This window comes from Chroicocephalus ridibundus, chromosome 6 (assembly GCF_963924245.1).
Source record: "Chroicocephalus ridibundus chromosome 6, bChrRid1.1, whole genome shotgun sequence".
NCBI classification, from domain to species: Eukaryota; Metazoa; Chordata; class Aves; order Charadriiformes; family Laridae; genus Chroicocephalus; species Chroicocephalus ridibundus.
Window position 1 is genome coordinate 21337016 of NC_086289.1, and position 25035 is coordinate 21362050.

At 43.8% G+C, this 25035-nt stretch overlaps 3 protein-coding genes across 3 annotated transcripts in view; 1 reads left to right on the forward strand and 2 right to left on the reverse strand.

Annotated features, from left to right (window-relative positions):
• Positions 1-12949, forward strand: part of ELOB (elongin B) — a 30397-nt gene extending 17448 nt beyond the window's left edge. The window contains exon 2 of the mRNA XM_063339799.1: positions 12551-12949. Within this exon, the coding sequence (XP_063195869.1) occupies positions 12584-12949 (366 nt within the window). The 5' untranslated portion in view covers positions 12551-12583. The remainder of the gene's footprint in view (positions 1-12550) is intronic.
• On the reverse strand, positions 3803-7047 carry LOC134517186 (beta-microseminoprotein-like). Its single transcript, XM_063338436.1, has 4 exons — positions 6952-7047; positions 5897-5984; positions 5073-5175; positions 3803-3932 (listed from the first exon to the last, which is right to left on the reverse strand). Exons 1-4 carry the CDS (start codon positions 7045-7047, stop codon positions 3803-3805), a joined length of 417 nt encoding a protein of 138 aa, XP_063194506.1.
• Positions 12950-19489: 6540 nt separating the features above from the next.
• LOC134517268 (beta-microseminoprotein-like) lies at positions 19490-24282 on the reverse strand. The gene is made up of 4 exons (XM_063338604.1): positions 24153-24282; positions 22721-22829; positions 20684-20789; positions 19490-19987 (listed from the first exon to the last, which is right to left on the reverse strand). Exons 1-4 carry the CDS (start codon positions 24153-24155, stop codon positions 19858-19860), a joined length of 348 nt encoding a protein of 115 aa, XP_063194674.1. The 5' UTR covers positions 24156-24282; the 3' UTR covers positions 19490-19857.
• Between the last annotated feature and the right edge of the window lie 753 nt (positions 24283-25035).

Consider the following 25035-nt stretch of genomic DNA (forward strand, 5'->3'; position numbering starts at 1 on the left):
CCCATATCCCAGCATTTTGCTTTTACCCAGATGCCTCAGGAGGAGATGACCTTTCTGATCTGGTTAGGGAAGGGGACGTGAAGTCTGTGCTTCCAGCTGAGAAGGCAGCAGCCCACACAGATCTTGAGCCTCTTGCCAGCTCCTTAGGAAGTAGAAGCTTCCTAACTCACTGGAGCCAGAAAAGCTGAAATGATTTATTTAGCTGGCCTGTTCAGTTCTGTTTCTTCCTTAATTTATTTATCATATGTTTGTTTGTTCTGCTGTTCAAAGCATTAAGGAAAGGGGAGGAAAGCTACTAGGAAACAGATAGTCCTTGTACTGAGGGGTATTTTGATTCATGAAGCTGTTCTCGTCCACCCTCAGCTTGCAGCTTTCCTCAGCCAGCCTTATCTCCACACCTTCCAAACATTTAAAGATGCGCTACGTCACTTTTCTTCTCTCAATTCAGGCATTCGGGAAGAGCCTGCGAAGTAGCACATTAGCACAATGTTCTCTTCTTAAAGTCAGCAGAGAAGAGCCGCAGCACCGTGCCTGTGCTCAGGGCTCTCTCCCAGGGATCGGGAAATGACCTAACCACCAATATTTTGCTGTGGCACCTTCTTGACAGATTTTTAGGATGAACTGCTGTATCAAGGTTCTGGCCAATTTTGATGAGGTGAATGGTGCTGCCCTAGGGTGCTGTTACACGCAAATTCTTTCCATATCCTCTCCAAACCGCAGGGTGAAAATGTTCACTATCAACAAAGAGGTGTGGGAGCAGCGCTCAGGTGGTTCCAGCCCTGCACCAGTTCACGTAGCTGGGACTTAGAGGCACACAGCAGCCACTGAGTGTAAGCCAGGAGACGTGGTGGGGCTGGAGGTGCCATGCAGTAGCTGTCTGGACTGCAGGATAGGGACAATACTGGAGCTAGCCTGGAGCGAGAACAGCTGCCGTAAGCCAAAGATGCAGATGCCTGTTCCCTCATCCAGGTGGGTCTTGTATGCTTGGTTCAGCAGCTTGCTGAAAGGAGTACCGGTGCCTGAACTGGATGGTTTGAATCTGGCCACGTTTCATTTCACAGTACAATGGGCACTACTGAACGTGTATCTGTGGAGAGTCTCTGTGAGGATCCTGAGCCGCTAAGGCATTTGCAAAATGCGCAAGCAGTCTTTGTGTAAGGGTGCATAAGGGTGGAAATTCCTCTATACATGGGGCACTTGCTGCTGGGAAGCAACGTGGAAGTACTGTAGTCCCGGTAATCGCTAGTCATGTGCCGGTCAGACTGGCTGTTTCTGTTCATATCAGTAAGTTTGCATTGACTCTAGCAACCAGTGGACCAGCCCCTGTTTGCTCTTTATAGGGAATGGAGTAAAGAAACAGTAGCTGATACGGCATGAAGCTGTCCTACTGCCCACGGAGCGATAAGAGGGCTTGCTCCCATTCTCTGTCCACAGCATGTGCTCCCCTTACGGGAAGGCACTGGGGGACTCTCCTGTTTTCTCTGCAGTTTATTACATAAGGCAGCTGGACTCCATGGAGACAACCTGTTTCAAGGGGGTACAGATGCGTGGGGAGATAGTCCTTTCTGCACTGGCCAAATAACTCCTTTCTGGAAGTGGTTATGGTGACAGTAAGGCCTCTACCGAGAAACATTCACTGGGTGCAATTAAGAATTTCCCTGGGAGTGACAGGATTATCATAGCAGTGGGATTACAACGGCACTATGAATGCTTTGAGGGTCTCCTCCAGTGCTCTCCTGTCAGATCTTCAGCCGTATCAGCCATCGTTGATGGAGCCCTGATGCTCTGTCTCGTTCTTTTCTCTGAGCATGGAATTTCAGAGACCAGTTCTCCTACAGTACGTTTAGTAAATCTAATTGTGGTCCAGCATCTGGATTCCTGCTCTCGCTGGCTGTTAAACAGTGAGCAGTGTCCACAAAGAATAGTACTACGTACTTGATGACAAAAGCATATGGAGAAAATGTACCACGGCACAGTACATAGTCCATGTGTATGCTAAGCTTAGCAGATCTATGTGGTATCCAAATTTTGCACAAATTTGGTTTGGCTTTGTTTTGTAAGAATCTCTGAAGCATAATTGATATTTAACTGATTTTAAATATCAATTGATATTGATATTTAATTGTCAGCCTTCTCCGCTTTGTTCATACCCCTCCTTCCATCGGGGGGAGCTGGTGAAACCAATGTATCTTTTCAGGGATTTTTCTGAACTGCACGAATGATGTTCAAGCCTTCAGGAGAGCCCTGTTACTCCTGGCCCCCTACGCAGGCCCTTGTAAATGCATCTAGCATACAGGAAGCTGATAGCGTGATTATATATATATAATTTTATATATATATACACACGCACACTTTTATCCACCCTCAGCAAGTAGAAAAGTGAGGGCCCCTCCAGAGTCTGCTACTCACAGGTTGGAAGGATCATAGCCAGCTCCAGTGATGTCCAGTCCATTACTCCCAAGAAGGCACAGGGGGCTATCGTCAAAGGGAGCTGCTACTAAGCCGTTCTAACTAAGCCTGAGGGCCAAAGATTCAAGAAGCTATGATTGTATTTCTCATTTTACCTATTTCCTGGAACCACCTTAATGACTTTCTGGTAGTATCTGGAGCCACGGATGGGTTTTCTTCTAACTATTGGTAAGATGTTTTCCTTAGTACGTACAGGTTTTCAACTTGTATACTCCCAGCATCGCCCTTGAAAATAGACAATGTGAATGTGGTTTTCCACAACAGATATTAAAAAGAAGTTGTTGTCTCCATCAGCTGAAATATTTCATTTTAATACACGTCAGCAAGGAAGAGGAAAGGCAGATGAAGAAAACACCTATGATGTCAGTGTTAAATAAACTGAACACACTCAAACAATTTATCTGGGCCTTTTAAGCTGTACAGCACTCTTATTGTAATTGCTCTTAATATTGTATAAATATGTTTTATAGGATATTACTCACATAAACTACTTTCATGGACTTCGTACCAGGCACCACGTAGTGCCTAAAGTCTACTGGCTAAACACGCTTTATAGTCTAGGGTTTCTGTACAAACAGCTTTCATGGGGTTGTTTGTCAGTGGACTTTGATTCAAACAAGATTATTGCAGGAAATTCTACCCTGGTATGGAAGGCTACAGAGCTATTTATATGGCATTTCTTTGCAGTAAGGTTGGACTCTCAGGCACGGGCTTGCCTTTTTTGTAATATACCACTCGTCTCCCGGAGAATATGTTCCCTTGTGCGTCTGCACTAATGGATTGACCTACACAAGGCACCAGGGTGGGGGGAGGCTTTCAAAGGGATGTTTTCTGCTTTGCTTCGTCCCATTCTTCTAGTATACGTATCGTTGGGGGAATGTCAATGGGTGTAATAGCATAATGAACCCGTTTGTCTGGCAACAATTTATATAATACCTGTTACTCTGAAAGCTAGATGATTTCCAAATAAATAATTTGATTTACAAACATTTACAGACACCATGTATTCTTCTGTTTTCAACAAGACCAATCAGTGACTACTTAGAAGAAAATGCAGTGATTTGATGTATGTGAAAATTTATTTAATTCAGGATCCCTACAGGAAAAAAGTCACAAAGTTATCTGTGGTACAGCTTGGTTACAATTGTGTATAAGACAAGCCACCTAGTGCCAGAAATGAGATAGATGTGGCACAATTAGAGCTGTGAAAGGCATGAGGTGAACCCATTCCTCCTGAACCCATGCTGCTTTGCTGCTTTCCCCTAAAGGAGAGATCCAGAGCACGTTCAACTTCAGGGTTAGGTGCGGAAGAAGAGAAATACATCGCGTGGTCTTAACCAATTCCATTGTAGACTTTGCAGCTTATGTCAGGATTAGTCTTCTTCACCACTCGGATGGAACAGCTTTTCTTGTGGAATAGGCCAACACAGTTCGCCCTGTCATAGTTCTTGGGGATTAGAACCCTGTCATTGAGAAAGGCAAAGAGAAAATCAGCAGCCAAGACCTGGACCGAGAAGGATGCTTACTGAGACACAGCCATCCTGGAGCAAGCTACATGATGGATCCATTTGGCTCATGGATTCCATTAATACAACCACTATGGATTATCAGAGGAGCAACAGAGAGCCCTGATCATGGCTGTAACAGATGAAGTGATTTTCCAGTGTTTGTCTGGTTCAAATGCAGTTCTCACTGGTCATTCAGTTAGGGATTGGTATAAATTCCCATGCAGAGACAAAATAGGGATTAATGCTGTCTTCCCCATTCAAATTAAGACTTTCTTGATAATAACAAACCATTTAAAGAGTGCTGAATCACCCCAGCTTGAATATCTCCCAGTCGAGCTTTTTCCCAGCACAGGCTGACCCCCTCCCTCCTATGGCTGAGGACAGCCAAGAATATGTCACACCAAGGGTTCCTTGGGTCGTATCCTTCCTCACAGAACCTTTATTGGGACTCCTTCTCCTTCACCTCAAGAAGAATTTTCCCAGCCCTCTGGAGAGATAATCAGTTCATACCGCTATTCAGGAAGACACAGCTCTCCTTGATGTGTCACCTGTCATTCATGAGGCAGGAACGTGCAAAAAGATTTAGAAAGCAAATTATCAGAGCAGGACGTGTGTGTCCCGTTTTGATAAGCAGGAAGTATGGGCTCTTGGCAGCATGGGAAGGTTGTGGAGCAGCTCTGGCCTGTTTAGATGCTTGCAGGCAGGCCACTGGTCTGCTGCAGAGCTGCAGAAGTCCGCGTGTATGTGTGTTGTGGGGTGTTTAGGTATCTGGAGACAAGCTGCTGAATAGAAGGAGGAAGAAAACAGAGGCTAAAGGGAACTATACACCCAACTAGTGCCAGCATCAAAAGAAGGACTAGGTCGTGATGAGGAAGAGCTGTGTGCTGGGAAGACCCTAACTGTGTTTCATTTTGTTTCTTCCCAAAGAAGTCTATGTGATTGCCAGATTATTCTACTTGGTCACGACTAGAGCTAACTGGGAAACAAAGAGGAATTTTGCTCATGCAAGTAGGAAATTCCAATGCATATTTTCAATGAGGTTCTTTAAGTCTGAACATTTCCTGAATTAGAAAACAATAATTTGGGTGAACTTACAAGCTGCAGCAAATCATTGCATTCATCTTACACCTGCATTGGTAACAATCTTCAGTCTTCCACACCGCACCAAAAACATAGAGGTTTCTGTTTGAAAGGCACCCTGAATGCACACAACAGAGAATGATAGTCAGGAGATCAATATGAACACGTATCAATAGACACACACTACTGCCTTATGTTTGCAGACTACAAATCAAAGCACCAATTTCCCTAGAGTCACACCAGGGAAGAATCTAACCCAGTGCTCAGTAGAAAGGATACCATTTCTTTGCTCCTGAAGTATGCATGAGTGTATGACATGGCATGATAATGTGGCAGCAACGACATACCAGAGAAGCACTATTCTGCTATTGCAATGAATCTGAGAAGTGCCTTTTTTTATGGCTGCAGTAGTATCTTTCTGCCCTTCCTCATATTCAACATACAGGTACAGACTTTAATTTCTCCCTCCTCCCCAATTCTTATTAGACTTCAACTTCCTCTGCTAAACTGAATTTAATCACCAGCTGTTTTGTCTTTGCTTTGATTTTAGTGTCAGGTACCCCCCTCAGGTTAGTCAATGCTGCTTAAAAGTACATGGTTTTTGCCACCTGGGCAAGGACTTCAGTTAGACATCAGCCCAGAGGGTAACTATTGAACAGGGTAGAGTCTTTCTCTGTGTGTCCGGAGATGCTTCCAGGTGGGTTGATTTCTGACTATGCAGCTGTTTCGATCATTCCTCAGCAAAGAACGTATTATACTATTCCAACATTTCTAAGAAAAAAGGCTTTCAATCTCTGAATTAATGCTTCAGGGATGTCTAATATATTTGCCATTCTTACCGTATTTGCTGGCTGGTCTAAAGTAACAGCGAGCATCACACAGAGTCCTTGAGAAGAGAAGGATCAAGTAAAGGAGCAGGAAGAATTTCTAGAAAAGAAACAAGAATTTTTATTTAAAATTAGGTGTTTTTTTTCAAAGGTCTAGCAAATTAGCTTACACAAAATTAATGATGAGTCCTACTGTTCCCAATACACTCAGATTAAAAAAATGTTTCCAGTGGACATACACACGCACAGACACATATTATAAGCTGCTAACTTACCATACTTGCATGGGCTGCTCACATTTCATAATGGGAAGCAGTGTGTATTTATATACATGAGGAAACAATGGCCAGTGCAAAGGGAGGTGATGTAAATGTGAGCACCCCAGGTGCCAATGGGCACTCTAACCTGTTCTGATCATCGATCAGAAGGTGGCACCTCAAAAAAGTCTTGCAAAATCTTGTTTTGTGCAGTGATGTTCGTTGGCATCCTGATCTCCATTGTGCTGGTGTAAATCCGAAGAGAAGCCAGCAGGTACACTAGTTACTCCACATCGGCTTTGGTGTCACTGGAAGAGTCCGACCCCCAGAAAGCTATGCCTCCAGAACTGGCAGGCCATCAAGGAACAGTGGGGAAAGGGCACACGCCCAGCGAGGCAGCGGTGCACCATTGTTCGTCTGACCTGCTCCCAGGAGATCGCCCCCGGGTATGGAACAGGCCATTCATGCAGTGCAGTGGTGTGGAGAGTCCACTGTTCTCAGATTGATTTATTATCATTTCAATTATTTTATATGAGACACATTATTTTGTCCATATGTAGGGACCAGCTGTAGTTTTGTGTATCTCTCAGTTGCCGAAGCAAAGCCAGGCCTAGGGGATAGAGGCAGATCACCATGATGGGATAGCACCTTTTTGGCAGCAGAAGCGAGACGAGCTGCGCACTGTCTCAGTCCAGAAGCGAACATAACAGTCAGGATGATTGTCACTCGTGGCTCTCTTCCTGACAGCAACAACAGTGATGCTAAGGACTGGTGGAAGCAAAGAAAGCAAAAGTTCCAATTTTCTTTCACCGTATGCATGCCTGCCTCAAACACAGCTGGAATCCGACACAAACAGCAGTGTTGGTTCTGCAACACTGAAATGAGGACATTTCTTTCAATACACATCTTGCCATAGGTGTCCAGGTCTTTGTGCAATTAGACCATTGCAACACACGGTATGTGAGGCTGCATCTCAAAACCAGCCAGGAAAACTACCGCAGATCCCTGTGGCTGTATTGGGGGCTGGAGGGATCCAGTGTTTTACGGAATTGGAGCACAGGCATAACAAGTTTTAAAAGTTACCAGAGGATTCCCAGCATAATGAGTTGCATTAATTCCATTAGCTTGGCTCTTTCAGCACACCTGGGTTTAATTAGACACCTTGATTGGTATGGCTGAACTCATTAGCTTCCACTGATTGACAAATAGCTAGAGGAAGGAAAGCTGCACTGAAAGTGGTTTCTGGATAAAAGGGGCAGTGGCAAAAGGAGTGTGGTCTCTTGAGGGATCTGGAGTAAAGGGGCAGTTGTGAAGGAGGTGGCCACTGGTTTTTGTGATAGAAGATTTGATTTGTGTAAGTCCCTTTTATTTTTTTTTTGTGTGTACTTAGTGAGAAGTTTTAAACCTTCTGTTGTAGTTTGCTTTAAACTTTGCAGTGCAGCCATTTGAGTTTTGTGTTAACCTTGTGATTTTGGTAGGTTATGCTCTTTGTGTGTGGTTCTGCTGCAGGATGCAGTTGTGGTATCTAATGAAGTGCCTTGAAAAAAAAATTTCTCTTCTGGTAATCCTTAAACAAATGAGCTTCTATCTGAAGGGAATAATTTGCTCAAAATGACTTTGTTAGCTATGAGAAACAATAACATGAAAATGTAATGTGTCCCTTATACTACTAAGCCTTTAACTATGTGATATGAATTTGGTTTTATTTTAATTGAAACTATTTGATTATGGTCTAGTATAACTAGAGGCCAGACCCACTTCTGGCCTGTCCCTGCTGTAACTCCTGACAAATCTTGTGCTGTTTGAGGAGGAGTAAGTGTTATGGTCGAAAGGAAATGTACAAAGCAACTTCTGATTTGAAGGTCATGATGGATTCTGCTGCACCCTCAGCAAGTTTGCCGATGACACCAAGCTGTGTGGGGCAGCTGACATGCTGGAGGGAAGGGATGCCATCCAGAGGGACCTTGACAGGCTGGAGAGGTGAGCCCATGCCAACCTCATGAAGTTCAACAAGACCAAGTGCAAGGCCCTCATCTGGGTTGGGGCAATCCCAAGCACCGATATAGGCTGGGCAGTGACTGGCTTGAGAGCAGCCCTGAAGAAAAGGACTTGGGGGTGCTGGTGGACAAGAGGCTCAACGTGAGCTGTCAGTGTGCACGTGCAGCCCAGAAAGCCAATCGTACCCTGGGCCGCATCAAGAGAAGTGTGGCTAGCAGGTTGAGGGAGGTGATTCTTCCCCTCTACTCCACTCTGGTGAGACCTCACCTGGAGTACTGTGTCCAGCTCTGGAGCCCCTACCACAAGAAAGATACGGATGTGCTGGAACGTGCCCAGAGAAGGGCCACGAGGATGATCAGAGGGCTGGAGCACCTCTCCTATGAAGATGGACTGAGAGAGTTGGGGTTGTTCAGTCTGGAGAAGACAAGGCTCTGAGGAGACCTTATTGTGGCCTGCCAGTATCTTAAGGGGGCCCACAAGAAAGCTGGTGAGGGAATTGGTAGGACTAGAGGGAATGGATTAAAACTAGAGATGGGTCAATTCAGACTGGACGTTAGGAAGAAGCTCCTCACCATGAGGGTGGTGAGACACTGGAACAGGTTGCTCAGAGAGGTTGTGGAAGCCCCATCCCTGGAAGTTTTTAAGGCCAGGCTGGATGGGGCTCTGAGCAACCTGATCTAGTGGGAGATGTCCCAGCCCATGGCAGGGGGGGTTGGAACTAGGTGACCTTCAAGGTCCCTTCCAACCCTGACAATTCTATGATTCTATTCTCTTACTTAAGATGATTAATTTACTTAATTAGTTAATTATCCTTTCTTCCTTGGAGAGAAATAACTATATTAATAACTTTCTTATAAATCTTGCTGTTTCTCAGGTAGACAAAGGTATAAAACATAGATATAAAATAGGAAGCTGAAGTATAATGTGATCAAGGCTATTGCTTTCAGAAAGGCCTGGTAGATCTACCTCCTTAACCTGAGATAGACATTAAAGCATGCTGTGTGTGTTTTTTCATTTAAAAAAAAAAAGAAGCAGATTAAAGCATCTTGGATTGCAGACTTGAGACTGAAGAAACTAAATGCTTATGAAAACCTGTGATATGGAGTGAGTTGTCTATGGGAATATGTAGCAGTACAGAGGCTGAGCCTGTCTCCTGCTGACCTGCTTGGACCTCTCCTCTTGAGACAAACAAGGTTTTCCATGTCAGATGGGTAACAAAGGAGCAGAGAGGGTTCTCTCTTGTGCAGGTGGAAATGAAGTTGCCTTCTGGGGCTGCAGCATTAAGCAAGTGTCCTCTGGGGGTTTCTCTGTTAAGGGAAGGTTAAGCTGTTCCAGCCTAGCTGGTGGTTGTGACAAGTAAGAAGGCTGATTACCTCTAAGACTTGGAGACTGTGGGAGCTTGCTGCTGTCCTTCTACATCTTCTCCCTTGGGGTCTGTTGTGCTGGAAGGGCTTGTAGCCCAGCTCTGGACATACAGACTTAAGTTAAACAACTTCATTCGCTGGCTGTGGGGGTATGGCAGCAGTTAATGTATGGGTCTCCTCAGCTTGAGGTCTGTGAAGCAATGAGGGGAACGTCCAGCACTGCCTCTCCCTGTTTATCTAGCCCTTCTGTCTGTCAGGGAAGTTGCCAAACTAAACTGGTCAAATAATGTAGCGGCTTGACTAAAACAGTGACTTGGTGCCAAGTCAAGGAGGCAATTCTGCCCTGGGAAGGTTTTGCCAATTAGAAGGATTTTGAGTTTTCTGAGGAGATGCATGGAGTTGGAGGGTCTGGGCTGTGGCTTTTCCTCAAACCAGAGGGGTGCCTGAACCGTGGCTCCACGTCACCAAGGCTCTGACTAGGGTACCAATTCCGTAATTTGATTAAAACTTTCTCACATTGAAAACGTCTCTTCAGTAGCTTTTAGTGGCTTTAGACATGGTTTGCTAATTGGCTGTTGCTTCACCGTGTGTTTTCTGATTCAAAACTACATCAATATGCTGCTTAATTACTAAACACTATGGTGGGCTTCAAAATCGGGTTAAAGCACATGAATAAATCTGACCTGACTTCAAAATGTTTCGTGTCAACCTGTTTTAAAGAGAAGCTAGCAAGGGGAACTTATGTTCCTTCTGGCTCTGACAACTGATTGCCTCCCTTTTTAGCTGAACTCATAGGAGTGAGCCTGTAGGTAGGAGCCTCAGCTGCATTCATGTGTGTGCAACTCTTGGGAAATCAAATGGACTTCATGAAATTTGATATTTTCCCCAAAAACACCACCTGTGTGACCTGGCTCTTGTCAGTAAGAGTAGAGTTTTATACTTATCAGAGGTGCAGCAACACCTGTGTGGCCAGTACTTGTGGTGGGTAGTACCCTGCACAAATCCTCTCCCTAATGTAAATTTTAAAGACATTTCTTTACTAAATCGTCCCTTCTTTCCCCACTGGTCTGGGGCAGATGGCATTTGGGTTCTTTGTATGTGTAGGGTTTTTGTTTATTTTAAACCAGAACTACTTCAAGTTGTTTAGCCTGTGTGCATGTTCCCCTTTGTCCAGCTTTGCTGTGTCTCTGAACGTGTTCCCTTTGAAGTTGAAATTGAGTTCCCTGACTGCTGCTTGACTTTTTCTTAAACTGTTCTGCAAAAAGACAAAACACAAATGCAGTGCAATACCTCCACTACCTTGAAGAGAAGTAAACGTGGATTTTCCCTTCCTTCTGTACTAAAATTGTGGATGGGGCTTTGGTCTCATTCCACAAACTTACTTAGATCCCAGGGTCCCACTTGCCTTCAGCAGGAATTAGCCCCTGCATAAACCCTGAGTCTGAGTCCAGAGCAGCTCCCTCTTGTTTTGTTGGCTATGCTGCACTCATGTCATCTCCCTGCTCATTTCTTCCCCTCTCCTGAAGAACACAGAGCAAGGCACAGGGAACTCCAGCTGGAGCAAGCACATGTGCGTTTCTGAGCTGGCATGACACGAAGAGACAGTTTATGGCCATACTTAGAGGACAGTGCCCATGGGGCATGAACAGGGCTCTGCCAGGCTGGAATAGCAGTGTCTGTCTTCCTGTTAGACAGGAAAAAAATACTGGAAGAACAGAGTTATTGCATCTGTTACTATATTTGGTGTAATCTAGCTTGTATGACCGTACAAGGGATTAGGTCTAGCCTAGGTTTGTCGCAGAAAGCTTGCATGTGCCAGTGATAGCAAAGTGCAGATGGCGGAGAAAAACAAAGTTAAATACTTTTTCCCCTCTCTCTGACCTAGTGAACAAGAGCTCTGCCTTCTCTCAGCAGTGCAGAGCTGCAGGTAGTTGACCATGGCCACTGCTTGCTTTTATCTAGAGGAGTGTCTTGCTACATTTCTTGAGGGAATTCCAACTGGGGGGTGGGGGGAGCAGTAGCTGCTCATGACCCTCTGGACCTTACCCCTCCCATCCCAAAGACAAGGGCAGCTATTCTGAAGTGCAGCTATTCTTCCAGGGGGCTGGGGGTAGGGCTTGGTGTCTGTGGGTGCAGATGGGGTCAGCCCTATACTGGCCCTGAACTTCTCTGTGGGAACCAGTAATGGCAGCCCTGGGAAGATGTTCTTGACTCTGGAGCTTTTCAGAGCTGAAGTGAGCCTTTAGCCTCTTGGGTGTTGACTTGCTCTGCATGTGGCAGGCAACTACACTAGCACTACCATAAAGCACTCCTATAATGGCTGGGTTTTGAAAAGCTCCCTTTAAGCTAATGCAACCAGCCCTAATTTCCCCTCCCACTGCTCTCCTGTGTGAGTCTCTTCCACCCTAGCAAAACCTATGGGAGAAGAGTTACTCTGAAGCTGAGTCTCTGCTATTGGCTTTGGTGCTAGGCAATGAGCTATTTTGATAGCTGATTTCCTGGAACAGGAAGTAGAAGGCTAAAATATCTTAACGCTATCTATTAGTTTGACAACTCTCAACATGTATGTATTCATCAACTTTCCTGTCTTTACTGAACAGGAGCCAGGGAAGTCCGTATCTCTTGCCTAACTAGAAACCACCAAAGCCCAGCCGTTTTGTGTGCTGCATTCTCCTGTGCTGAGTGCAGTCAGACCTGCATGCTTGGGTCCTCCTGGGATCTCAGGTAGAAGCACATGGCCCAGAGAAAACTGAGAATGAAACCCTTTCGGGCAAGAATCTGAAGTAATACAAATGCTCATTAACAGTGTAAAAAGCTCTATGCTAGATGATATCTAGCTAGGAACACAAAAGTCTTTAAGTACTTAATAGCTCTGCTTATGTAGAGCATGAGGATCTTGATCTGTCTAGCAGAGCAGCTCCCTGTAGGTTTTTTTTCCCCTGTCCTTGTCCCCTTTGGATCTGTTAATCTAATGATAGTTCTGTCTTGACTTCAGCTATTCCTGAAATATATGTTTCTCACTAAGAGGATGGAAATCTCTTTCCCAGTGACAGAGGACTGCAGGAAGCCCTACGGTAGTGATGGATGTCTACTTGATGATTCGCCGTCACAAGACAACAATCTTCACTGAGGCCAAAGAGACAACAACTGTGTATGAGTTGAAAAAGGTGGTGGAGGGAATACTGAAGAGGCCACCAGAGGAGCAGCGGCTCTACAAAGATGACCAGCTGCTGGATGATGACAATAGGACTTTGCTAGACTGTGGCTTAAGCAGCCAAAGCTGTCGTCCTCATGTTCCTGCCACAGTGGGCTTGGCTTTATTTAGACCTGGCAATGGCACCTTTGAACCATTGCGTATTGACCCCTTCTCAAGCACCCCAGAGCTACCTGATATTACGAAGTCACAGGAGTCTGGTAGCAGCTCTAGTGAGCAAGCCTTGCGTTAAAACCAGCGTCTCCTGGTTTGCCTCTTGCAGCCAGGGTACTGGTCTTGTCTGTGTATCCTGTGTCCATCCACAGCCTTCCAAAAGTGTCTCTCTGACCAATAAAGCATCGCAATTTAATTACATGACAACAGTGTTCTGTAGTGGCCAGGCAGCCAACACAACTAATTCCTGGGACCCTTCTCCCAAATTAATGCTGGAGGAGAAGGGTGGCAGCAGCTGGTTACATGTGCACCTCCTGAACTGTAAATGGCATGTTCTGCCATTTGTGTCTTCCAGCCAATGTCTGTGGCCTTATCAGCTCTGAACTGCTGAGGTATTTTGGGGGAGGGGGAAGAAGTGTCGCACAGACAGCGGTACACGAGCTTCTGTTTCTCTGTCTTCATCTTGACTCCTGACAGTAGTACCTCTGACAAGTTTGGCTGCAAATCTTGGGGGACAGGTATGCAGAAGGAACTTCTAGTCCTGCCTGTAGCAAAATCTTTAGGAAGACTATAACCTTAAGACCCAAGCAGAGGTAAGGTTAGCAAATGGAGCTTATTACCTTCAAAGTTAAGGGATGTTGCACTAATACGACACACATCCATGAATTTCTAAAGCTAACATTAAGTACAATTACTGGCATGGACCCTTGAAAACCTCTATCAACTGGGCAAAGGGTTTTGTGTTCGTTTTTTTTTTTTTTTTTTCTTCAAAGGATTTGGAATTTACTTTCTGGCATCTGCCTTCTGCATTCTTGAAAAGCAAGAAAAATATAGTGGAAAAAGGGCAATATAGCCAGAAACAGTATAATAAAACTGCAGTTTGAGAGGCCTGTAAGAAAGGAGTTGGTTACCATAAACTTTAAAGTATGAGATTGGTCCTATCAATGCTTCTACTGTTAAGAAAGTTTATGAAGTCATTTCTCTTCCCAAACAGAATTGACTGCAGCACTATCTTTCTTTCACTATGAACTAGCCTATTTCAGAATTAATATTAGGTTTTCCCTTTTATTCTGAGTGATGTCTTCAAGCCATCACATCTGACTCAACTCACTGCTGTGCTGTAAGAGGAAACTCCTGGTTTTTCCCCTGTTAGCAATCAGAGATGCTAACACATCTGTTCCCTGAATGAAACTCAGAAGTAATGTTATTGCTAAGTCTTCCTTCACCTGTACCAAGGCTAATTCAGGCAGCCAGACTATGTCCTACTTCAAAAAACACTCTTAAATCTACTCAGTCCCATCTATGATACCTACTTGGATATAGACTAAAGACACTTCTAAAATGCCACTTGCATTCTTAACCCTCACCAGAGCAAACAGAAATTGAGCTCCAGTCTGGCAGCTGAATCAGGACCTAGGTTTCTGTGTTCTCTGTAGCTCTGACACGTCCATCCACTCCTTCCAGCGCAGGAGCACTGTGGCAGAACTAGGATGCCATCTAGTGACTGTCGTGAATTTATAGGAGAGGAAAAAGGACAAACCAAACAAAAACTTCATCAACAACAGAAAAAGAAAGTTCCAGAGCAGTCATATCTGTAGGTAAGTAAGCTGCACTAATGTAGCTGGGCTGTAGTTACAGCAATCTGCTTAATCCAGCTCCTGATGCTTCCCACCAGGCTTGCTGAAAAAACTCAGGTCCTCTCTGAAACTCTTGGCTGGCAGTGAGCGCCACGCGAAGAATACGGGCATGTCACTCTCCATTTCTCAGAAGCTGAACTGGGTGCTACGCTCGCAAATGTCTCTGATAGAATTCCTAATAATGTTACAGAGTTGATCTCTTATCTAACCCCTTTGTATAATTTGCTGTTAATATTAGAGGACAATGCTCTCTGCTTTGAATGAACTTGCTCAAGAGTCTGCCTTGCACAGCTGAATACTACAAACAGGGACAAACAACTGAGCTGGAAAAAGAGACTTTCGTTAAATAATCCAGTCTGTGACTTCAGGAGTCTAAAGAATGTTGAATGAATGCCACACCAAGCCAGACCTCTGCTCACCTCTCCTTCATCGCTATCTTTGGTGTGCAGGACAGCATCCCTTTGTTCAAGAGCGGGAGAGCATTCTGATAACAAAAGATCTTGCAGCCCCTGGGAAGCTTCCTCCATGTGCAGGACATGAGGATACCAAGGGACAGCCCTGTTAGGAGAGATCAAGCAAGTCCCAAACTAGGAACTGAAGAGGGGAGGCAAAATGCCTCGGGGAGCTGTTGTAATCTAATGAGACAGTAGCTTGGCTCAGTATAGCACGTTAGGGAAGCTACACAGTCCCAAGCTGGTATTTCAGCCCAGTCCAGCTACCCTGTCTTTCATACTGCGGACCGGAGTGACTTCTGTGTTATACAGCTTAGGGAATGGATTATTTCACAGTCTCTGAACCATCGTAGTTAGCTGTTAAACAAAACTGCTTGGTTTTGCCTCTGTAGATTTGCCCTATCTTTATCAGGCCAGGGCAGCAATGGGAGAAGCCTCTGGAATTATGGTGGAGAAAATACTGGAATATTTTGACGGAGGTTATCTTGTGGTGGCAAAGGACTGTAGTTTATCAGTGCTCCGCATTAAAGTATTGACTATGCAGAAGCCCTGGAGAAGTGTAAAAAGCACGGGCCAGTGGTTGAGACTTACGCAATGAAAGAAATGAAATGTGAAAACAGAATTTTAGGGGGTGGGGAGGCGTGTTAAAGTAACCAGATCTCGCTGAGTGTTTTAGATTAGTCGTATGATTTGCTTGTTCTGGAGTTTCATATAAATATCTGTTATAAAGCCAATCACTTTGCCCTAAAATTAACCACAACTGGGCCCAGGGAAACGTGCACACAAGAATTGATTTGAAGAGAAGCTTTCAGGCTTTCAAAAGGTGCCAATGCAAACTTTCCTGCATACCAACAAAAGAGTTAACTAAGAGCGGAGTCAACAAGTAAAATTGTTGTGAATTGAATTTATCTAAGTTTTTTTAAATTGGCACAAAGCAGAATGTGAACTGCAAATCTCTAGCTGCTTTGGTGTGCATACTGTAAATGAGATACGCATTTTCCTTGTTTATGATTGTTTAATTTGTATTTTATTTTTAAGATTGTGCCAAAAATCTTCAAGGAAACAAAACACAAATGAGTAAAAAACCATTAAGTTTTAGGTGATAAACACTGTTTAATAGGAAAACGTCCATCAGATTTATATGTGTGTTCTGGTGTTTGGTTTATAAGACTTGGTAGTTGGTAGGCTAAGCACTAGGTTTTATTTTATAAAGCACTATATTTTTTTATTTTTGTTTTACTGGAAAGAACATCTTTCCAGTACTCAAAAGACTTGCCTTGAAAAGAATTACTGGGAGTAGAGGGCCAGCTATCCAAAGCTGCCTCACTTCCCAGCAGGGCCACCAGGGAAGCTACGGGGAGCTGGGAGCCAACAGGTGGAGAGTGGGAAACAGGGGGGAAAGAGAGCACTTCTGCTCTGCCTGGGCTGTGTTGCCTTCCAAGGTTCTGCAGAGTCTCTTAAACCTTTAACGTGTCTGGATAGTTGAGGAAACTCTTATGTGAATGTTTCCTTTCCACTATGTGGAGCTAGTGGTGTTATGATCTAAGGCTTTGAGGGTGGGGGGGTGTATTCTTTGTATGGGACTGTAGCTGTTTGTGTTGAAGTAGTGAAATGCCAAGACAAAACATCACTTGGCAAAAGTGGGAAAAGCAAAGCAGAGCTTTGTGTGCTCTGTCTCTGCTTTCTCAATTTTGAAGGTTTTGTCATCCTCCCACAGCTAGACTACTTGCTACAGAAGGGAGCCGAGTCCCCGCTGTGCTTCTGGTGTTCCAAAACTAGATGCGATATGTGACATCATCTGTTTCCGTGTTGAAAGTTGGAGCAAACAAGAGAAGAGCAGACTGCTCTCTGGAAGATTTTTTGATTAGACGTGAAATGAATCTTCCCTACTTCTGCATAGCAGACAGGGTAGATCCACATATCATAACAAGACTTGGCACATGGTGGATAAAGGTGCTTGGGTGGATTTCAAATGTGGTTAAATAGGTCTGGATCATCTAGGAGTGCCAGTAAGGCTGGCTTTTCAGGAATTTGGGTGCATAGGTCTACTCAGACTTAAAAAGGAAAGTAAATCTTTCATCACAGCTTACTTAAGACTTGGTGTTCTCTATAGTTGTACCTTACAGCTGAACATGGAAGTCTCTTGCAGGCAGAATGACATCCATGTAATGGTTTGGATTGGATGGGATCTTTAAAGATCATCTAGTTCTGCTCCCCCTGCCATGGAGAAGGAGACACATCTGCCTCTAGATCAGGTTGCTCAAAGCCGTGAGAACATGAATCCTGTCTGTACACTGATGGTGCTCCTTAGACCAGGACAGAATAATGACTTGTTTTCTTAAACTTCCTCTCATGGCCTTCATGCTTGGGTAGAGTCCATCTGAAATGACTCAGGAGCTGTAATGCTCCCAGCCTTGGGCAATTTTCAGACATTACATAATGGGAAGCCTCGTCTGTTTCTGCTCCATTTGCGAGTACTCAAACTGGCAAACTTAAGCACACAGAGAGAAGCTCAGGGGTAAATGGATTTCCATGGATTTCATTCTGTTTCAGAGATCAAATCGTGATCTGAAGCAGTCAAAACAACTGGAGAAAAATAAATTAGCAGACCTTAGTGACACAGAAGAGAAATTAACTGACTAGGGGAGGAAGGAAAAAAAAATGGACTCTTCTTTTGGAAGACTGCACAGAACTTGACCTCTTGTATACAGAGACCACAAACGCAAAGCTCAGCTTCACTAAAATGCAGGTCACAATTCCAGAGTCATCAACATTTTCAGTTTAGGCTATGGTACTGCAGAAAAGGAATAATTCAGGGGTTCAGAAGCAGGTGTCTCTGTACTGAACTCAGAATATCTCTGCAAATACTGAGAAAGTTTATAGCACTTCCTTCAGAAATGCCATCAGAGCATCTTCCTTTTTAGTTACTGTTACACTCTTAGTCTTTGTGTTCTCTAGCTTGTAGCCTTCCTGAATAGCATTATGATCTTATTTTTGACTATGAAATAGTTCCTTGTCACTAAAAGACATTTGATCAAGACAGAAACTAATCATGTGCCTAAATATTTGGTTACAAATCTTGTTCCACAATGCACTATAATTGACTGTCTGTGTAAATCCACCACAAGCAGGTCCCAGTAGCTTCCAGATATGGGTAGACCTTAGGAAAAAGAAACTATTTCAGGTGAGTTTGGAGGTAAACTACAAAATAACTGGTGTTGTAACAGAAAAATTGTCAACCTAGCTCTAGTAAGCACTTGATCAAAATCCCACTGCCTAAAGATAATGAGGGAAGAGGTATCCCTTGTTCTCGAACCAAGGTATTTTGGATATTCAAGTTCAGAAGCTCTGAACTTATATGTACAACATCTTCCTGGGCTTCACAAGAACATTAATTCAGCTACAATCCAATCTTGTGCGTGATCCTGGGCAGCCTGTTGAAACCTGTGTCTTATCTGATGTGGACCACAAGACCTCAACAAGTGCTGCATGTTTTCTGGTGGTCTAGAAAGGAGAAAGCGGGACAGATGCAGCTCAAATCATGCAGAACCCTCTTACCTTTTCCAAAGTAGGTGTAAGTGCCTTATGGGCTTAGTGACACCTTTAGTCTATTTGCACAGTGACATTAGTAGCTTTGGCTGTTAAACTGTTGTATAAAGTAAGATACTGTGGGTCCTCTTCCAAGAGGACATGTGTCAGGCAATTAAAAAAAAAAAAGCATAACCAACCTGGTTTTACCTCAAACCAGGATGCTGATGAAGGAGAAAGGGAAGCAGAGGTGCAATAAAACACTGGGGTGTAATTCCTAGGGTCCTGTGTTTCTTAACGGAGAACATGTGGTCAAGGCTGATGGAAGCTGAGGTTCACCTTGCCCCTGCAGACAGCAAGACCAGGCCCTGCTGACAAGTTGTGAGCTTATTCCATAATTTGAAATGAGGACCTATGGAAGCTCTGACACACTCTTCCTGTTAGGGGAAATAGTGCATGGAGACATAGAATGCTCATAGCCACTTGTGCAAAGAGGCAACTGAACAAATGTACCCAAAAAGATTATGAGGGAGCACCCCAAGAAAGAGCTTATACCAGCACGTGTGTCCCTCTCAGTTATTGTTTGTGGATTTGCTGAACTTATTCCCTGTTTGAGCCCAGTCTGTCTACTCACAGTCCTGCCTTTGGCCAGTGTAATAACCTGAATTTCTTAAGTGTTAATCTGAATAAAACACCCTTTCTCTTACCCAAACCCCAGGTTGAGGACTGGGTCTGCTGTGCTGTGGGTATAATGGAAGTACAGTGCTGGGTCTAACTGGGCAGCTCATAGGTTGGGCAGGCTCCAGGGAACTGCGTAGGATAAAAGATCATCATATAAGACACTGTCCTAGGAAAGAGAATGTTCATTCAAACTTCAAAGAGATTTTTAAGTTGCTTTTCATTTCTTTCCCATGTGTTTTCGGAACGTTAACTCTTTAGGTTTCCATTCTCAAAGAAGAAAATAAGTTACATGGATTTCTGATGCTTAATCTAATTTTATTTTAGCTTTAAGATACAGCTGTGCACAGATAAGAGAATATGCTCCCTGGCACTGAAGTGTGACCGGAGAAGAATTCAAGCCTCCTCAGTAGCTGCTACTTTTAAAATGCTGTCTTTAATTTCTGCTCTCAAGGAAAGAACAAGTCAGTTCTTTCTTCATGGGGAAGGAGAAGGCAGAGAAACCAAGGGAGTCTGTTGTGAGTAGCTATTCAGTTTTATTATGTGTTAGGTTTTATGAGTAGATTTCACTCAACAGCTGCATTTTTTTTGGTGTTTTTGGATTTGAGAGAGAGAGAGAACACCCTTAAAACAAAAAAAAAAAAAACAAAAAAAAAGGAAAGGAGGAAATATCTCCCAAATCCACAATCCTGTTAGCCCACCCACCCGTGGACTGGGCATTCTTTTGAGGAATCATGTTTCTCCACTACTTTATAAGTGCAGGTCTCCTTGTCAAAGATCTTTACACACTTCTTTTCATCATAGCCAACTGGTGTCGCAAAGCTGTCAGTGGAAAAAGAAAGACAAGAAGGTGATGAGATCAAGAGGTGAACAGCTTCCATTTGAGATGGTATCTACACTTTTAATAGGAAGAAGCTATACTGAAGAGGTGTTCAGGAGCAGAAAAGGGAACTCACACAAAGCCCCAGCTCAAAAGTTACTTAGCCTGCTGTTTAAGCAGGATTAGGGCAGAGTTGTTGTTTACTGATCTGATTTACACCTAACGGGCATTTGTTGTATTTATTTCCTATTCAAATACCATTTATTTTTCTCTTCAACCATAATATGTAACAAGAATTGCGTGAGAGGTTTGGTGTCGCTACAGTAGAAATTACAGACAGGCCAGAGTATCTTGAGCTGCTTCTCAGAGTGAAGAGGGACTATGCGTGGCTTTGGGGAGAAGTGGATTAGGAGCAGTAGAAAGTTCTTAATTAACTGTGTGTTCTCTCTTGAATCAGTATCTTGCCTGAAATTATAGCCCTAAGAAGAATTAAGTCCTTTTTATAAATCAGGAATATTTGTCAGAGGAACTTCTTGCACGTTCAGTGATGATGGTGTTGGGTTAATGCATAGCTTTGTGATATGAAGTGAGTGAGAGAAGGTTCATGGTCATTTCTCAGCAACCCCTGTGTGAACAGAAGTGCTTTGTGCTGTATTGCGGCAGCAGAGGATAAACCTCCACTGCTGCTCTGAACTCACCTGGAGCAGCATTGAATTCCGTCCCTGTAACAGGAACAATCATGGCAGTCTTCTGTCCTCCACTTGGAACTAAATTCATGCACCTTTCCATTTGAGTCAAGGCAGCCTGAAAACATATGCACAATGCTATCGCTGGTGCAAAACAGGTGGGATCGTTTTTGGCTTTTTACTTTAACATCCCTATCTGCAAACACAGAGGGTCCTCAGCAGAGCAGGACTGCTACTATTCTAACGAATGGAGAAGGGTATCCTGGGTCCCCCTTTTTCCTGTGGTTCTTGGCAGTGTCCGGTTTCCTGGAGTAGCTCATCTTTAAGTACAGGAATGGCAACACCCAGCAGAAATGAAACTAGGAACGGACCTGGTCAGAATTAAGAAAAGGCTTTGACTTCCTCCCTCATTAACACAGAATCACAGAATGGTAGGGGTTGGAAGGGACCTCTGGAGATCATCTAGTCCAACCCCCCTGCCAAAGCAGGTTCGCCTAGAGCAGGTTGCACAGGAACGCGTCCAGGTGCGTTTTGAATGTCTCCAGAGACGGAGACTCCCCCACCTCTCTGGGCAGCCTGTTCCAGTGCTCTGCCACCCTTGAAGTAAAGAATTTCCTCCTCAAGTTGAGATAGAACTTCCCATGTTCAAGTTTGTGCCCATCACCTCTTGTCCTGTCCCCGGGCACCACTGAAAAGAGCCTGGCCCCATCCTCTTGACACTGTCCTTGAAGTATTTCTAAGCATAGATAAGATTCCCCCTCAGACTTCTATTTTCCAGACTGAAAAGACCCAGGTCCCTCAGCCTTTCTTCATAAGACAGATGTTCCAGTCCCATAATCATCTTTCTAGCCCTCTGCTGGGCCCTCTCCAACAGTTCCCTGTCCTTGAACCGGGGAGCCCAGCACTGGACACAGTACTCCAGGTGTGGCCTCACCAGGGCAGAGTAGAGGGGGAGGATGACCTCCCTTGATCTGCTTGCCACACTCTTCTTGTTGCACCCCAGGATGCCATTGGCCTTCTTGGACACAAGGGCACATTGTTGGCTCATGGTCATCCTGTTGTCCACCAGGACTCCCAGGTCTCTTTCCACAGAGCTGTTCTCCAGCAGGTCATCCCCTAACCTGTACTGGTGCATGGAGTTATTCCTCCCCAACACCAACTACTATTGACTCCTCATTTAAAGCAAGACTAAATCTGCCCATAAAACTTTTCCCAATCCTAAAGCACGTATTGGATGTAAAGTTCCTGTCCAACAGTTACTGAATAGGCTTCTTAATATGAGTGACCTGGAAAGCAGGACTTTATTGAGACAGAACAAGACAGAGTGGAGAATTTGGGGGTTCCAGCTGTCTTTGCCTATAAATATGTTCTGTTTCTTTGGCAATGCTAACTAATTTTTCTAGTAGTAGCACTAGCTTTCCCAGAAAATGGTCTATTTTGGGGCACTCAGTTTATTTTGCCTGCTGGCACACATCAACTCTTCTTGTGTCCAAATAATTGCATGTTTCTTTTGAGTGCTTATTTTCATTCAGCTCCACTCATCTGTAGACTGATAGACTAGCTGTGTTCAGGAAGAGCAGTCCCAGACTCAAGGGAAGTAGCCGTTCTGTTCTTAAGAACTTTCCTTCGGATAGGAAAAGAACAAATGAGTAAATTGATCAGTGTGCTGAACACTTGCCAATCTGTTTCCTGCTTTATATTGACCATACACACCCTTCACCTCCCTTCTCTGTATTTCTAAATATGTTGCTATAATGAAAACATGAGTTGTTACTTCATGCAGCTGGATAAACTAAGCCTATGTTACTTCCCTGGACAAAAATTCATTTTTAATTTGTCCTGTGTGATGCTCCTCAGATAAACTCTTCTTTTTTATAATGTATTATAAATTCCCTGCTCTCCACACCCCTTTTCCCCTCAATTTCCTAGTGGTTTCTCTCCACTCTTTCCAGTTATTTCTAAATTATGACAAATTGCGCTGAATGGACAAATCAAAACAGGCAGTGATTGTGCTGATGTCTGTCAAGTGGAGGACAGTTGACGTCTTACCTACGATCACACCACCAGATATCCCCGGCCTCAGTGACTCACGGAAGCAATAACCATTGGACAGTGTCACGCTAATGGCAAGAACAAGAAGGCAGGCCAAGATGGTTTTCTGAACAAGAAAGCAGAATTAATATGAATACTTAAGTAACTATTAAGATGTCTTGACAATTAAATGCTACTATTAGAAATAGGAAAATAGATTGTGGTTTCAAATCAAAATCCAATTGTCTTTTGCAGTTCAGACACTTTAACACCCAGTCAGAAGTACTGAGACATTTAGAAGAAGCAGAGGCAGAGCATCATTTGGAGATGGGAGAAAAAAAAATATCTATCTTTCCAAGCTGTTAAAATCAAGCATTACCTAATACAGGACTGATAGACTCAAACACTGTTTGTGAAAGGAGTGTGTTCTATTCCTTCCCCCTCCCCATTCATTTTTCTTGTCATTATTTTCTCCATAGGATTGGTGACCAACTGTCTCTGCTACTAAGCTCGTTCATACTTGTAAAACTTCTTCACTGGAGTCTGAAGAACCCACTGGATATTTCACCCTAATACTGAAGGATTAGGAACAAGCTGAAGAACTTCAGCTGAAGTTGAACCCTCAAGATTTGGCCCTGCTTTGGGCAGGAGGTGGGACCAAATGACCTGCAGGTGTCCCTTCCAAACTAGATAATTCTACATTTTATGACCTTTGTCAACAACTTTAGCTTAAATTCCTAAGCGAGTCCCTTATCCTTCAATATTATTTTGAAATGTTTGAAGGGCTTTCACTGGGGATATGAAGGTAATAAGTGCAAGAACTCTAGGGTGGAATTAGCTGTGATGAATTTAAAATCTTGGTAAGAGAGGAAAGGTAGACCAGGAATAAACAATGACATATTGTATTTGTATGTGGGGGTTTTGGGCAGGGTAGAACCGGTGACTTATAAAAAGAAGTCATATCTAAGAGCTGGGAAAAAGAAAGACTAGCATTTAATTTTGCAGATGAGAGGTTAAACCCCACAGAACTGCAACAGAGCTGCAAACGAGTAAAAATCAAGGTAATGTTCTTGAGTTTAACTAAACGTTCGGATGTTATCCAGACTTTCCACAAAACTGAAGGCCAGTTGCAGGCTGAGACACAGCAGGGCTGCTTTCTGCCAGAAAAGATGTTGCCTCCAAACATTACATGTGAGTGGAAACGGGTTATAATAAAAAGCTTTAGCTGGAGTCCTATTAGACATCACCTGCCGCATATATGCTGAGATCTTTTACCAAGGTCCTTACCTGCCTGTGCCTATCTGTCTGACTTTGGCTTTCAAAATACAGAATTTCTACTTTCTCCAAGTTGCTTAGATCTCTGAGTACTGAGATAAATCCAACAGAACCTGCTTTAAAATCTGTAGCAAAAAGCCATGGTCTTTTTATAGTATAAGATGTAAGGACTCACCATTGTTGCAGAATTATGAGGCTTCCAGTAAGGAGATAACCTGCAAGAAGCTCATCATCTCAGAGAACTTATATAGAGAGGGTGTTTATGACAACAATCCTTGAGCAAACTGAACATGCCTGAATAACTCCAATGAGGTTTCTGCAAAATGACCTCATTGGGTGGATATTTTCAAAATAAGCCAATTATATACAGGGAGGTTTGGTTCTGAAAGGCACTGAGGAAACGGGTGTGGCTTTTCTGCCGCACCAGATCGGGAAGGCAGTTATGGGAGGGACTTCAAAAGGAATTTCAAGCCTGTCTAAGTTTTAAAAGGCACAAATTTTGAACAATCATTCAGCTTGCTTGTTCATCAGCTGAAGATAAAGAGGGCTCTTGTGGAAAAGGAGTGGTCGTTGGACGGGTTACATAAAAATTGGGGTTTCTGTGGAGGGAGGCTGGCATCTGTAGGCCCTGAGAAAAGGGTTCTAGGTAACTGTTTTCTTCCTTGTTTAGTTTTTCATCATGTGGAAGACCCATATGCACAGGTTCTCTGTGAGTGGGGGAAAAATAGGTATTGTATATTTTCTTCCTTCATCCTTGTAGCTGGGGAGAAATTCTCTCTTTTCTGGAGAGGCTGTATGCGTCAGGGACAGACGCGCTTTCCAAATGCTTGGGATGGTAATTTGGTAGCAAAGGAGTCAAGTACAGTCTCCTTTTCCTTGACTTTGATATAGTTGGTTCAAATATTGCAAACTGTGTAGCCCTGGCAGGGGAAGAAATCTTGCCCTTATTATCAGGAATACAGTTTGCAATGCTTGAACTACTCTGGCCGCTTAATAGCGTTGCCTTTTTGTATGGATTTGAGAGTTGAAGTTGAACTCCAAGCTGAGGTAGTTACTCC

What these genes read in the sequence shown, in the direction of transcription:
- LOC134517268 (XM_063338604.1), bottom strand. An exon ending in ATCTGGTGGTGTGATCGTAG is followed by an intron (nt 20,790 to 22,720) that starts GTAAGACGTCAA and finishes ATATGTTTTCAG; the next exon opens with GCTGCCTTGACTCAAATGGA. An exon ending in GGAATTCAATGCTGCTCCAG is followed by an intron (nt 19,988 to 20,683) that starts GTGAGTTCAGAG and finishes TTCCACTGACAG; the next exon opens with CTTTGCGACACCAGTTGGCT.
- LOC134517186 (XM_063338436.1), bottom strand. Translation starts at nt 7,047, where the DNA reads ATGTGTATTGAAAGAAATGTCCTCATTTCAGTGTTGCAGAACCAACAC. An exon ending in TAGACCAGCCAGCAAATACG is followed by an intron (nt 5,176 to 5,896) that starts GTAAGAATGGCA and finishes GTGTGCATTCAG; the next exon opens with GGTGCCTTTCAAACAGAAAC. An exon ending in GCAATGATTTGCTGCAGCTT is followed by an intron (nt 3,933 to 5,072) that starts GTAAGTTCACCC and finishes TCTCAATGACAG; the next exon opens with GGTTCTAATCCCCAAGAACT.